Source organism: Hemitrygon akajei, chromosome 21 (genome assembly GCF_048418815.1).
Source record: "Hemitrygon akajei chromosome 21, sHemAka1.3, whole genome shotgun sequence".
Taxonomy (NCBI): Eukaryota; Metazoa; Chordata; class Chondrichthyes; order Myliobatiformes; family Dasyatidae; genus Hemitrygon; species Hemitrygon akajei.
The window spans coordinates 39579003-39595427 of record NC_133144.1 but is presented as its reverse complement, the minus strand read 5'-3'; the positions used below and the strand labels follow the sequence as shown (position 1 = coordinate 39595427).

Genomic DNA, 16425 nt, shown 5'->3' with positions numbered 1-16425 from the left:
AGCTCTTTCCAGTTTACATTTATAGTCATCTTCCTCACTTCAGATTTCTTTTAAGATTTCTCCCAATTATCTATTCTATTTTGAAGTCTCCCAAGCACTGTGTTCATCTACTTTGATTTTAGTGAAGTGATATCTTAGACACTGTGATGTACATGAGGAGTAAAAATCTTTAAGTTACATCTCCATCTAAATGTGCAATGTGCAATTTATAGTAATTTATAAGTAGTATGTACAACAGGACAGTCAATATAACATAGAAATACAATTGTATTGGCATGAATTAATCACTCTGATAACCTGGTGGAAGAAGCTGTCCTGGAGCCTGTTGGTTCTGGCTTTTATGCTGTGGTATCACTTCCTAGATGGTAGCAGCTGGAACAGTTTGAGGTTGGGGTGACTTGGGTCCCTAATGATCCTCCGGGCATTTTTACACACCTGTCTTTGTAAATGTGGGAAATTCACATCTACAGATGTGTTGGGCTGTTCACACCACTCTCTGCAGAGTTCTGTGATTGTGGGAGGTACAGTTCCCATACCAGGCAGTGATGCAGCCAGTCAGGATGCTCTCAGTTGTGCCCCTATAGAAAGTTCTTAGGTTTTTGGGGCCCATACCAAACTTCTGGAACCGTCTGAGGTGAAAGAGGTGCCGTTGTGCCTTTTTCACCACACAGCTGGTATGTACAGACCATGTGAGATCCTCGGTGATGTGTATGCCGAGGAACTTAAAGCTGTTTACCCTTTCATCCCCAGATCCATTGATGTCAATAGGGGTTAGCCTGTCTCCATTCCCCCTGTAGTCCACAACCAGCTCCTTTGTTTTTGCAACATTGAGGGAGAGGTTGTTTCCTTGACTGGATTCTGATGCAGTCACAATGAAAGAGTGGTGATACATTTCCAAGGCTGAACAGTATGCGAATTTTATTCATTTTTCACGATCTGGGTGCTGCTGACTTGGCCAGCATCTATTGCCCATTGCTAAATACACATAGTGGTGAAGGACCTTCTTGGATTGCTGCAGTTCTTCTAAAAGTACATCAATGTGCAGTTGAGTAGTGAATTCTGGGATTGGGACTCAGCAGTGATAAATTTCCAGGTCAGACTGGTGTGCAGTTTAGGAGTGACATTCCCACACATCTATTGCCTAGGTGCTTCTTACAGAGGCTGTGGATTTGGGAGATGCAGTCATAGCAAGCATATGTAGTGCGGATGGTATGCACTGCAGTAACTAGATACTAGTGGTGGAGAGAAGGAATGTTTAGGATGGATAATAGAGTGCCAGTTAAATAGGGTATTTGTCCAGGATATGTAAAACTTCTTGAGAGTTGTTGGAACTAGCTTGGTGTACCAGTATCAACGACCTGTGCTCTTCTAATTTCTTCTGCCACCTAACCTGCCTACAGTAGACAAAATACTCCAAATCCACTGAAAGAACAGGTGGACAAAGGTCGGTGTCCTCTCCATGCTAAGATCCCAAGCACTGGATGCATTCAGTTAGTTGTATCGGGGCTGGCCACAGAGTTTGCATGCCTGACACCAAACTGTCAATCCAGCCACTTTATTTAAAGCTGTCACAGAAAAAATAATGTAGATTCAAATATGTATTAAAACCTCCTTGAAAATTTGCAACATTCTCATAGAATTCTGGGATTCCTTGGTCCATGACTGCTTGAAGTGGAGAAGATCATATTGCAACCCTCACGTCTAATCATCAGGAGCACACAGAAGATCAGTGTAAACAGTAGAAAGAGCACACTGCCTCATTGATGCACCATCAATAACTCTCGGAGACGGGAGATGAACGATAGGCTTTTATTAGCTGCAAGAGACCACCACACAACATCCTGGAGACTTGAGGGAGGAGCAGTGCCTCCAATTGCCTTTATACAGGGGTCTGTGGGAGGAGCCACAGGAGCAGTCAGCAGAGGGGCGTGTCCAGACAGGTATATGTAGTTCACCACACTCATAACTGCCCATCCCATCAAATAGCTCTGCTCCATATGTAGAAGAGTCTGCGTTCCCACAATGGGCTTCATTGATCAGCCTAGTACCCACAAAACTAGAGTAGAAGTTGGCTGCCCTTGAAATCCATAAGAATCATCATCATCCTCTAGGAACTGAATGGCATTCAATCACACTCCTGAAATGTGTTTTCTAGATGGTGGAGTGATTTCTGGGTATCAGAAGATGAGCCATTCACTGCAGGACACCCAGCTTGTGACCTACTCTTATAGCCACGTTATTTTTGTGGCCAGTTCATTTCAGTACTGGTCATGGAGTCATCAGCACAGATACAGGCCCTTTTGCCCAACTGGTACACACTGACCCATCTAGCTATCCAAATATTCTTGAATTCAGCCCATATCCATTGAAGACCCATCCCTCCATGTGCCTATCCAAGTACCTCATAAATAGTACTATTAACCCTGCTTCAACCACTCCCTCTGTCAGCTCATTCCACAATGCTCTGCATGAAAACGTTGCCCCTCAGGTCCCTTTTAAATCTTTTCCCTCACACTCTAAAATATGCCCTCTAGTTTTGGATTCCTCTAGCCTGGGGAAAAGAATGTTACCATCCACCTTGTCTATGCCTCTCATAACTTTCAACATTTCTAAAAGGTAGTCCCTCATTACCCTACAGTCCAAGGAATAAAGACTTAGTATGGCCAAACACTTCAATTAACTCAGGCTCTCTAGTCCTGGTAACATCCTTGTATAATCTGTTTTGCACTCTTTCTAGTTTAATCACTTCTTTCCTATAAGACAGTATTCCAAGTGTGGCCTCACCAATGATTTATACAACTGAACATAATGTCCTAAGTGTTATACTCAATGTCCTGACTGGAACACCTTTTTCACTGGTCATTGGTGACTTCAGGATATTGGCAGGGGGATTCTGCAGTGGTAGTGTCATTTTAAGTCAAAATCAGTTAGTTAAATGCTGCCTCATTGAAGATATGGTCATCATCTAATTCTTGTGGCACAAAAATAACTTTCCAGTTATCAGCCTATTGCTGAATGTGGTTTAGATCTCATTGATTGAATAAAGGAAGGAAGATAAATGCTCAAACAGTAAAGATGGTTGTACTGAAGAATACCATGAGGAATCATTGGAGCCATATCATGGATCTGGAATAATTGAACTCCGAAATTAAACATCTATCTTGCCACTTCCTCTGCAACGTATTTCCCTGCACTTACACATCCTTCTGAAATGTAGTGGCCAGACTGGATATAGTTTAGGCAAATAGTACAGTATAGAACAGAATCCTAAAAGATTACAAAGCATAAACTTCAGTCTTTCTCAGCAAATATGTTATATTTGTTAAAAATGATACAATTATACATTTGATTGCTTTAATAACTTGTTTTCCAATGTAGTGTAGTTTAGCCTTGGTTAGCCTTGTGAATCAGTGTCCCTACATCTGCAAATGTTACCTCGTGCAACCATGCTCAGTTGTTTACACTCTTAGGAAGCATAATTGCTTCCATTTAATTTACCAACCATTATAAGATCATTATCTTTTTCTCATTTCTGTGGAATTATTGAGTAAGCCAAATGTCTTAGCCACCTTCTCCTGATCCAGCTGCCATGATGCCTTCCCTATTTATTAACAAAACGTCTTTTTATCCAACTTAACTAACAATCAATTGTACATTCTCATGACTTAACAGACAGACACAGTAGAGGAGATCTGTATAAAATATAGAGGTTATTCAGTACAGTCCATCTTAGCGTATTGTAGAGTCATAATCATACAGAACGAAAACAGGCCATCAAGACCACCATGGGCATGCTAAATAGTGGGCACCCATCTGTATTAACACATCTTCTAGCACAGGGCCCGTAGTCTTCTATGTCTCGGCAATATTAATATTTGTGTAGACTCCTCAAAAATGCTGTCAGTGACTCTGCTTCTTTCTGGCAGCGCATTCTAGGCAGTCACCACTCTCTGGGTGAGAAAAATCCTCCACAGAATCCAACATCCTCTACATCACTTAACCCTTACTCTAAATTTATACCCTCGAGTATTATGTACCTCTGATAAGGAGGAAAGACCCCTGTAGTCTACGCAATCTAAACCGCTCATAACTTATGCAATGCAGTTACGTTCTTTCTTAACCACCTCCAATTTCTCCCATAACTGATTGAATTTCCTCTGCATCCTTCAGCACTGTTAATGTGTGTTGCTATTAAGTCTTGGCAGCCGCACTTAATGTAGGGCTGAGATTTCCTTTAGTGGCAAGCCTTCAACTCAAAAGCTAACCTTGCAAAGATCTGAATGAGAGTTGAATGATTGCTTTGAACAGTGGAAAAAAATAGACAAATATCTATTTAGTCACCTACATAGGACCATTGGAAATGAATGTTTGCAAAACCTGATAGCACGTGGCTTGCCAAGAAATTCAACAGGAGCACAAAAATGTCAAGATCATTTGCATGAATGAGTAAATAAGTGTAGGCCCAGGAGATTCTTGTGTTAACAATTTAGTTTTTATAGCTTAAGATGAAAACAAATGGGGACCTGTTATTTACAATATATATTAATGATAGACCAAAGAGCAACGTATAATGCATCGAAGTTTGCTAATGAAGCAAAATCTTGTGAACCGGTTAGTTTTGAGAAGGCCAAAAAAGTTACAAGAAGTTATGGGTGAACAAGAATGGTGACAGATGAAATATAATGTGGGAAAATGCTATTTATGCACTTTGGTAGAAAAATTAGAAAAACTAAATTCATTGAAGATATTGATAAATGTTGGTGCAACAAAGGACTTTTTGTATGTGGATTCATGAAATACAAGAAGTAAACATAAAGGATGCACCAAATAATTAAGACAATAAATAGTATTTTTTGATGTATTGCAATGGGCTTGAAGTACAATGGCAAGGAAACTTTGCTAAGGTTGTAAAAGACTAATGTACAGTACTGTGCACTTGTGGCCTCCTTGGCTAAAATCAGGAATGACCTTGATATACATTTCTGGTCAATAGCCTGAAAAACCCTAATAGCATTAACAACACATTGTCTACATCCAAAAATCATGTTAATAAATAATGGAGATAGCTTGTTTTTTGTACCACACTAAATGTTATTATTAATATGACATTAATAACTGCTGTCCTTAACTCAGTAAAATATTTCAAGATTTAAACAAAGATTTATACCAAACATATTATACCATTCTGAATATATTTTCATTATTTTGAAATATTCACAATTAACAAAGTTCCAGCATTCACAAATATTTATCTGTTTCAGCTGAGAAGCCTCATGCTGTGCACGATGATTATTTACTCTGCCCTGCTCCAGTAATAGATGAAGTTGGCATGTGAGTAATGCATTGTGATTTTTGTGCATGCTAACTGGTTTAAATGTAATTCTTACTAGAACAAATGCTTACTCTTTTCTGAAGTAATGGTGCATGCGATTAAAGCTTCTCCAGCAATTAAGAATAATAAAATGATTCCTGTTCAGCAATCCAGGTCAGTTATCCTAAATGGTCATTTTTTAGGTTCACTATTATTAACTTACTGAACACAATGGTATTAGTGCAAAGCTGTGATGACAGCAGAAAACAAACTTACATTGCAGCAGTTTGATCTTCAGCTGCAACATTCAGATATTGGATAGCTGCCCATTCTGAGGAGACGATATTGTGATCAGGTCCAAAATATGGCAATGGCTTTGGCTAAAGCTCCAGGTTTTACACAAACCTCTATAGGACCTCTCCATGTTCTTTGTTCGTGAATGCAGGTTTTCTACAGTCTGTCTAAGGCACTAACAATGTCAAAGTGCATGCAATTAAATCTTCTCCAGCAAATTATAATATTTTACATTGAAGTCCTTACCTAGCTCCTCTACACTAGAACTCTATGTATACCGTGTTCAGCAAGTAATGAGATTAGATCCTGTTAATCATTTCGAGAAGGAATGATGAAATGACGGGACAGGAAAACTTGCAAAGATCTTATAGAGTTCATTGAATAAATGGAATTATATAATAAACTAGAATTAACAAATGTGAATGATCATTGTTAAAGAGTTAAGATGGGCTGAAATCATTTCAGAGGCAGTAAATATCAATGGCAAAGTTTTTTGTAAGCATATAAAAACATGCTTACAGGACAGCTTTGAGTCAGTGGACTGGAACAGCATTCAGGGATTCATCTTCGAGTCTGAATGAATATGCCACAGTTGTCACTGACTTAATTAAAACCTGCGTGGATGAGTGTGTGCCTACAACAAAATGCTGTACATACCTAGATCAAAAGCCGTTGACTGCGGCCAAGAGATTTGTAGTTTGCTGAGGACTAGATCTGTGGTATTCGAGTCTGTGATCCAGAACTGTACAAGAAAGCCAGGTACAGCTTACTGAGGGCTATCTCAAGACCAAAAGAACTGTTTTGATTGAGGTTAGAAATGGAATCGGAAGCACGTCAACCTTGGCTGGGTTTGCAGGCCAGTACTTCTTACAATGCGAAACCCAACATGAATGGCAGTGATGCTTCACTCCCAGATTAGCTCAATCCCTTTTATGTAAGATTTGAAAGGAAGAATAAAACTACATCTATGAGGATCCCTGCAGCATCTGTGATCTCTGTCTCAGAGGCCAATGTCAGAAAGTCTTTCAAGAAGGTGAACCCTTGCAAGGCAACAGGCCCTGGTGGTGTATCCGGTAGGGCTCTGAAAACCTGTGCCAAACGACTTTTCACTCTCTTTTCAAAGACCTTTTCAATCTCTCATTGCTACAGTTAGAAGCACCTGCTTCAAAAGGGCAACAATCATACCAGTGCTCAGGAAGAGCAGGGTGAGCTGACTTAACGCCTATTGTCCTGTTGCACTCATAGTTATGTTGAAATGCTTTGAGAGTTTGGCTATGGTTAGAATCAACTTCTGCCTAAGCAAGGATCTCAACCCACTGCAATTTGCCATTTGTCACAATAGGTCTACAGCGGTAGTATCTCAGTTATATAATAGTAGAAAATATTTTAATAACTGGATATAAGATTCTGATGAATTGACTTTTAGGCATGCATTAGTTGCTGACTTGAGTTCAGACATACTGTATATTGATAATTTGGATATTCAAAGAAAGTCAGTATAGAAAGGGCATTGAAACTGTAAAAAATAAAAAAAACTTAAAATTGCAGTTATTTCCAGTAGTCTAAAGAATTCTAAACATAAAGTTAATAAGGCTTTTTTAAAGCCATGAAGTATTTTGACAGCATGAGTGGGGAAAGAACTTTCTCTCGCTGTCCAAAAATATCATTAAGGGGGTGACAAAAGAATTTTGGGGAAGTGCTTTTATATGGAGATTTACTAGAGCAAGGATTGTTTATCCAGAGAGCAGATGAGGCAAACTTCATTGTATCTTTAATTGGAAAAATACAAAATAGATTAGAAAAGAAATGCATGATAATGGTAAAAGAATAGTGCTGTCAGATTAGTGGCATAGACACAACCAGCTGAATGGCATCTGCAATGTAAATTTCAGTATCTTAGAGATTCATTCTTCTTTAGTGGTTAAAGTTTTGCCCAATGTGCTTTCTGCTAAGCTGGAAAAATCTTATGCAGTGAAAGCTTCAGCAGATCAAAACCGCATGCATTTCCATGTGACAATGTTAATCCAAAATTAAATTATTGAAAAATATTTGTAGGGAAATAGTATCACAGTGAAAGCAGCTAAAAATTAGATGGATTCAACTTTACGTGCAGTCTCTGGTTAACCAGATATCTAAATAAAATAAAAGTACAATACAAGTTGAAGTTTTTGTTTGAGTTGATTGACTGATTGTAGAATAAGAGCATGTTGTCAGTTTAATATGTAATTTAAATCACTGAATCTTCTGTAAGTATGCCCCCAGAAGGTTATTGGAATGCTTCAATATTTTTATTACATCTAAATACAGAATATATATATTACAGTATTTTATTGAATATAATAGGCGCAAACTGAATATAATTTGCACCTATTGAAAGCTGGATACTGTATTGTACGTGAAAGTTCCTATCCCTGTTCCCATTCTGACTCTTTTTCCACGATGAGACCACTCTCAGGGTGGAGGAGCAAGACCTCATATTTTGTCTTGGTAGCCTGCAACCTGATGGAACGAACATTGATTTCTCCTTACGGTAAAAATTTCTTTCTTCCTTCCCTCTTCTTCTCTACCTCACTCTGGCCTCTTACTCTTCTCCTCAACTACCTATCAACTCCCCCAGGTACCTCTCCTTCTTCTCTATCTCCTATACTCCACTCTCCTCTCATATCAGATTCCTTCTCCTGCCCTTTACCTTTCCCACCCACTTGGCTTCACCTGTCATCTTCTAAGTAGTCCTCCTTCCCCTCTCCCCAACTTTTTATTCTGGTGTCCAATCCTGAAGAAGGGTCTCGGCGTGAAATGTTGACTGCTTATTCATTTCCATAGATGCTGCTTGACCTGCTAAATTACTCCAACATTTTGTGTGTTCTGCTCTGGATTTCCAGCATCTGCAGTATCTCTTGTGTTTAATATCAAGATTGATGTTTTCCTTTTAGGGTGGTTTACCTGCAAGTGAGCATGAACCAGGGGTTAACATTCATCTCCAGTTCTGTCAGTATCACCAGCACACATTGCGTAAGTATGCATTAGATCATGCAACTGAAAAAGATTATTTACATTGTCCTCAAAGTAATTTGGGAAGAAAATAATATACTCAGAGGGAAATGAAATAAAAATTATATTTTACTCATTATATAAGTATTCTTGCAATGAATAACAACATGCACTTGTTGAAAATCTCATGAAAAAAGAATGATCTTGGATCTATGGGAAAAAGGCTTCACAAAATAAGGCTGTGTAACTTTAATGGTTCTACATTCCACAAGAGTAGTCTTGAGAACTTCTGAAGGTTCAGCTTGAGACTGAGGAAGGGAAATCAGGTGAAGCTGAGAGGAAGAATTGGTTTTAATGTGGAAATGGAGAATAAAAGCAAAAAGAGTTCAATGTTAAATGAACAGGAAGTGATGACTGGGATACAAGGCTGAAGGGCATGATGAGAATTTAGATATAACACACAATAACAGCATTTGAAAGCTAAGGCAAGATTTTAAAGTCATTTCTGGAAAGCATAAAGCTTATTCTTGGTATGAATGGTAGTGCAGGCCATCTAGATGAAGGTGAGGCTGTATCATTTTAGATGAATTGTAATTTGTAGAAGATTTCACATAATATTTGGGGAAATCATACTTCAAGAAAATTAATATATGGTTAAATATTTCCTAGTAACACTAGTATTTTAGTTAATTTTTCAAATGGAATTATTTTTTTATAGGTTTTGACTTCCCATTAGAAGTATTGAGAGAAGGCAAATTAATATTTAAAATTAGTAGAATAAAGTGTAATCAATGAATTGCATGGAAATATAATAGGCAATTTCTCTTAGTTTTCTGTAGGTGTCCAATGAAAAACAAATGAAAAGCAGAAAATGCCAGGGATACTTAGCAGGTCAATCAGTATCTGTGGAGATGAAAACAATTAACATTTCAGAATTAATCAAGGGCAATTGGCCTGGAATTTAACAATTTCTGTCTCCACACAGACTGCCCATTTCTGTTTATTTTAAATTTCTGATTTCCAGTATCTGCCACACAGAGCACATTGTTTTAAAGCTACATAACTTCTTTCTTCTATCATTTGTTTAAAGTGGGGTGTTTTTCTCTCTTGATCTTATTTTAGCCTGTTTTTCTTTTAATCTTTTTAGCTGGAAGAGATCCTTGTTCATCTTACAAAACTATTTGCACTTCTCTGAGGCATCTTCGACTATTTTCTCTCATTATCTTCTTTATATAGAGTAAGTTTCTTCACCTCTTCCCATTCACGTGGAGCTAATACCTATTACTATATTTTCACCATTTATTCTGACCAAACATTTCTAAGTTCTGTGATTGATTTCGACTTGTTGTGCAAGTTTTATTACATTGCAATTTATATTATGTTCTACTTCACAACATTTCCCACCAGATATTTGCTAATTATTATGTTTTTATTTATAGTCTAATGGAACAATCCTTCTAATTGCACTATTAGTGTTGTTCCTCCTGTTGGCTTTGGTCCTGCTGTGGTGGTTTTGGCCATTATGCTGCACTGTGGTAAGCTCCCAATCTGTTCTGAATTTATTAGCTATTACTGTCATTGATATTTAGCAATGATTGCATATTCTGAAAACTGGAAATTTCTGCCATTCCTATTACTTAATTATAAAATAATTTTATTTCCATAAATGTAGCATTACTTTTCACAGTAGATTTCAGCATACAACCTAGAACAGTATAGGAGCAGGCCCTTTGTACCATGATTACCACAGTAGCATAGCGGTTAGCATAATGCTATTATATTGCCAACGAACCGGGTTCAATTTCCACTGCTCTCTGTAAGGAGTTCATACGTTCTCCACATGAGTACATAGGTTTCCTCCCACATTCCAAAGACATACAGGCTCGGTCTAGTAAGTTGTGGGCATGCTGACACGTGTAGGCTGCCCACAGCACATCCTTGAGTTGTGTTGGTCGCTGACACAAACAAATTCAAACAACACATTTCATGATGTTTTAACATATCTGTGACAAATAAAGCTAATCTTAAAGATATTCATGCTAGTCATTATGCCAATCAAATAGCAACATATATGATTGAATATTTAATCTCTACCACACTAGTGTAAGAAATGCCTGCAGAGACAGATGCCAGTTCAAGCTAAGTATCTCCCCATGGTAGGGTAAGGGAAATTAGTTCACCCTAGGGCATACTCACACATTTTCCCGGTGGTTCTCCCTAGAGCAGGTGTTCCCAACCTTTCTTATGCCATGGACCTTTACCATTAACAGAGGGGTCTGTGGACCCCAGGTTGGGAACCCCTGCCTTAGAATGATGAAAATGAAACAAGTCACCACATCTCATTGATAAACATCCTAAAACACAGGCAAGTAGGTAAATGTACAATGTACTAACAGCACGGTGACAGGCATTGTATTGTGTCCCTTTATGCAACTGAATTTTGGAGGCTGGGTGCTGCAGCTGTATAACATGTTACTGTATCAGCAGCATGTTTCTATCAGAACCTCTAAATATGAGGGGTGATTGATAAATTTGTGGCCTAAAGTAGAAGGAGTCAATTTTAGGAAACCTAGCACATTTATTTTTCAATATTGTCCCCTACTACATTTACACACTTGGTCCAGCGGTTGTGGAGCATACAGATCTTGGACCTCCAGAAAGTGTCCACAACAGGGGTGATTGATAAGTTTGTAGCCTAGGGTAGAAGGAAATGAGTTATATAGCTCTCATTACATGCACATGCAGTTCAACTCTTTAAGTGATTATGCAGAAAGTTTGAAGTTAATAACTCATCTCCTTCTACCTTAGGCAATGAACTTATCAATCACCCCGATACTGATACAACAAAGTGTTGTGTATGATTTATCTGAACAGAAGATCCATGTTAAAGTGCCCTTCTGTCTAGTAATGAAAATAATCTAAGATAGTAGAACACTGTTTACTTCAATATTTTCATTATAATTTGAAAACATGTGTCTTTTAAAAGGAGGGGTAGCATGCCTCATTTGAAATGAAGTGACATGTTTCTTAATAGAAATGTATTCAATCAAAACAATTGCTATTCAAATTTACAAGTGTGCAAGAAAAAATGATACTTTGTTTTGTAAATAATCTTCCTTTCCAAATAGATAATTAAGGAACCACCACCTCCCCCAGTCTATCAAGATGTAAGTAAATGATCTTCATTTTGCTTCTTTCTTTTATTAGAATTTATATTTTAGTGGCAACTGCTAGCATCTGAATCTGTTCCCAGGATGTGGCTTTCCATTCCAGGGCATCAGAGATATTCTCCTTCTTCAAAGAATGGGGCTTCCCTTCCCCCACCATAGATGCTGCCCTTGCCCACTTCTCCTCCATTTTCCAAATATCCGTACTCAGCCCATCATCCTGCCACCTTAACAGTGATAGAGTTTCTTCCATCTTTACCCACATCCAACACATCATCCTCCGCAACTTCTGCCATCTCCAAAGAGATCCTACCACTAAACATATCATTATCTTCCCCTCCCCCCCCCCATTTTTCCACACGGACCACTCCCTCTATGATTCTGTTGTCCATTCGTCTCTCCCCACTAATCTCCCTCCTGGCACTTCACTTAAACCTGCAACCTGCCCATTCACCCCCATTCAGGGCCCCCAAGTAGTCCTTCAAGGTGAGACATCATTTCACCTACGAATGTGTTGGGGTTTTCTATTGTGTCTGGTGCTCCCAATGCAGCCTCCTCTACATTGGTGAGACCTGTTGTGAATCGGAGAACTGTTTCATTGAACGCCTCCACTCCAAGGTCTCCTCTTGTGCCAAGATGAGGCCACCCTTAGGGTAGGGGAGCAGCACCTTATATTTCATCTGCGTAGCTTCCAACTTGATGGCATGATTTCTCCTTTTGATAAAAAATATCCTTCCTGTTCCTCTGTTCCTCTATTTCCCACTCTGGCCTCTTACCTCTTCTCACCTGCCTATCATCTCCCCCTGGGTCCCCTCCTCCTTCCCTTTCTTCTGTGGTCCACTTTCCCCTCCTATCAGACTCCTTCATCTCCAGTCCTTTATCTTTCCTACTCACCTGGCTTCACCTATCACCTTCTAGCTATCCTCCTTCCCCTCCCCCACTTTTTTATTCTGAAGTCTTTTCCCTTTCTTTCCAGTCCTTAGGCACGTATATATAGCTAGGGTACCCAAGACTTTTGCACAGTACTGTATTTGTCAACGTGGAGTGGAGAGCAGGTTTGTAAATCTGGCAGGAGGAAGGGATGTTGGGAATGGCGAGAGTGGAGTGCTGCAGGAGAGGTGTGGGACAGGTGGTAGAGAAGCAGGTGCAAGGAGTGTGGTGCAGGTGCAGACAGACCCAGCCCTGAGACACCAGGCAAGGTCATTTCCTTCCAAACAACTGGTTTATTGATCATTACAGAATGTCTCTCTGCTGCTCTTGCTCCCTCCCCTATCCCTGCCTTCTTCCCACTTTCAGTACACAATAGAGACCCATATCAGAATCAGGTTTATCATTACTCACATACGTCATGAATTTATTTTTGCAGCAGCAGTACAGTGCAATACATAAAATTACTACAATTCTGTGAAAACATCTGAGGCTCCCTAGCTATATATATATATATATGTGGCTAAGGTTTTTGCACAGTGCTGTATATATGTCATTTTAATTCATAACAGCACTGTTCAACTTCAGTTTGGTCAGTATAGTATAATTAAATCTCTAAATTTCAACTAAATAATATGCCTTAGTTTCAGGAAAGCTAGAACAGTAAGAGTTCAAGTTAGATAAAAGAATCGCCTTCTTGTGCTAACTGGGTTATTAAAAGTCAAGGGTCAAGATTTTAACACAGAACTAGCAATAGATCTTTGTCACAGTACTACTGAAGTGTACCTCTGTGTAGTGTTGCAAATCTTTTGGACTGAAGAGCTCAACAGTTACAGGGAGGTCTGTGTTTCAGTGTTGATTACATTGAGATACAGTAGACAGAAGCATAATAAAGCATTTGTCCCCACATAATGACTCTCTTGGCATGAATTATCAGAATTTGTTGCTCTGTGAATAGAACATGAATCAATGCTGATGTTAAATGCCAAGTATTAGCTTTTTCTAGCTTTTTCTTTAATTACAAAGTTCCAAACAGGACACAGGATTCCTTTGTTTTACTTCAGTATGAACATGCACTTAGTTTTTAATTAACGCTTATGGTAACTTGGATTCAAAATTGAGGAACACTTGCTATTTGATATTTGCTTGAACTAATTCAGTGTTTGGCAGAATATCCAATGAGATTTTACACCATCTGGCAACTGTCTTTTGTTCTTTGCAGGACTCTGATGATGAATCCATGGCAAAGAAAAAGTGGCCAACAGTCGATGCATCATACTATGGAGGAAGAGGAGTGGGTGGCATTAAAAGAATGGAGGTTATTTATCATGCTTCTCATTGCGATTAAGTTTGAAACATACACAGAATATTACTTTTGGAAAAATTATAAACAGTTATGAAAATACTTTCTTACTTGCATCATATACATTGTATGTACATGACATGTGTTTGATCTTGATACCTTCTTCACAGCACAGCAAGACTGAGTTTGTTCCATACAATTTTGTATGTAAGTTATGTTAAGCACAATGGAGGAATGATGATGGACAAGGTTCCTGTCTATGATATTTTATCATTTATAAGAATAGCAGTCGCCTTATGAGAGAAGAGGGCTTGGAATTTTTGACTTCCTCAGCTTCAGAGGACAGGAACATTGGTGTTTAGAAAAATTTTGCAAATGACCAGCCAGTGGGGTTGGTCTGTGAGCAGTGGGTGTGGGTGAGCTGACGGTACAATGACCCTGGATAGAACATGGCAAATGTTGTAAGAGAAACCAACTGACCTGACAGATCAAGAGACCTAAAAATACCATTGGCACACACTATCACATCATGTAGTGTCAGGTTCCCTGAACAAGCCCTGTCAAAACAAGTCCCAACTCCTCAGTTAACTCCTTCCTTGGGTGTCTTTAAATGCAAGTAAGAATTTTGTATCTGATGTCAGAAAGGGCATTGCACTTCATTTGACTGAATGTTTCTACTGTAAAGGTTCAACGCATATGAATGTCAGTGAAACAGAGTTCTCAAGTGAATTAGTGGAAGTGGGTATGTGCACATGAAGAGTTTAACTGCATTTAGCAATCAGGTTTCAACTTTCCTTTTGTTATCTCTGCTTGGAGATGGCCTGTCGAACAGACCCCACCTCACCCCCAAAATCGTAGGAATCTGGATGCTATTAACTTCACTTTTTTGTGGAGTCAGCTGTCTGTTCATGGGTGGTGTCAACTTAATAGGATATCAAGTTGCTCCCTAGTGGCACATCACTCTTCCTGAGCACCTTCAAACTACTTCGATACAGCAAACCTCTAACTGATCAGTTTGACTGCTGAGAAACTGGAGGATGTCATGTAGCTTCCATTAGTGTTTCTGCAAGTGTCACCCGAACCAGTAGGTACTGTTAATGGCATTGTAAATGAGTCCAAGTCCTTGCAAAGATGTATACAGAATCTCCAGAGTGGAGCCTCTGGTTACCTGGCCCATGCAATGTTTTGCGGACTTAAGTAATTTCTTTGTCATCTCCTGCATTCATTCAGGCTGTCTTTATTTTGCTAGTCACTTCGTTATGCATCCACACTGCCTGGTCATGAAAACCTTCTAATCATGGTCTTTTCCAGGGTGCTCAAATGCAGTATAGATGTCTCACCTCCAATGACCCCCATATTACTTTGGAAACCATTCAAATTAATGGACTCATTCTGCATGTGTCAGCCATGGTGGATGAGAAGATAAGGATACCTCTGCTCAACACATCAATGCTCTGGCCATGGAGTTTGTACAGTCTTGCACTAGAGCAAGAGGTCAGATGTCCTAGGACGTGACTAACTTATCTCTGACTTGTTCTTTCACTATGCACAGTTGTGGAAGTTGAGAACAAGCCGACTCCTGCAGTGAAGTAAGCTGTCATTGCTCCTCAGACTGTAGAAGCTGACAGTTAGGATGTTACAACCACCTGAGCCAAATATAAACACAGTTTAGCAGTGCAGCACTGGAAAATATCATCAGCCAAATCAGGTCCTGAGAGCATCCTCTCAACTTAGCAACACCTTGTTTGATCTAATATGATCAGAACAAATTTTCATCTTGCTACTTCTACTGCTACCATTGCCTCTGCAGAATTGGAATCAGGTTTATTATCACCATCTTATATGACATGGTATTTGTTGTCTTGTGGCAGCAGTATAGTGCAAACACAGAAAATTACCATAAATTACAAAATAAATAACACTGCAGAAAAAATGTTATGATGAATTAGTGTTCATAAGTTCAAGGACCATTCAGAAATCTAATAGTGGAGGAGAAGGTGCTGTTTCTGAATCATTGAATATGGTTCTGTACCTCCTCCCTGATAGCAGTTAAGAAAAGAGGGCATGTCTCAAAATGTGAGGACCCTTAGTGATGGATGCTGCCTGCCTGATGACCCCTCTTGAAGAAGTCCTGGATGGTGGAATGGGTTGTGCCATGATGTGGCTGAGTCTGCAACCCTTTGCAACCTCTTGTGATTTTGTGCACTGGAGCCTCCATACCAGGCTGTGATTCAACCAGTCAGACTGCTTTCCACTGTACATTTATAAGCATTTGCAAGAGTCTATGGTAACATACCAAATTTCCTCAAACTCCCACTGACATTGCCTCCTTCATGATTGCATTCATGTTCTTGGCCCATGATAAAATCTCTGAGGCACTGACATCCACTAGCTCCTCAATGAGGACATGTGCATGCTCTCCCAACCTCCCC

General features: G+C 39.2%; 1 protein-coding gene across 1 annotated transcript in view; it reads left to right on the top strand.

Moving 5' to 3' along the window:
- Nucleotides 1-16425, top strand: part of LOC140714248 (anthrax toxin receptor 1-like) — a 98773-nt gene that overhangs the window by 41976 nt on the left and 40372 nt on the right. Inside the window, exons 11-15 of the mRNA XM_073025292.1 lie at nt 5262-5331; nt 8539-8617; nt 10036-10131; nt 11725-11763; nt 13913-14008. Coding sequence (XP_072881393.1) covers nt 5262-5331; nt 8539-8617; nt 10036-10131; nt 11725-11763; nt 13913-14008 — 380 coding nt within the window. The remainder of the gene's footprint in view (nt 1-5261; nt 5332-8538; nt 8618-10035; nt 10132-11724; nt 11764-13912; nt 14009-16425) is intronic.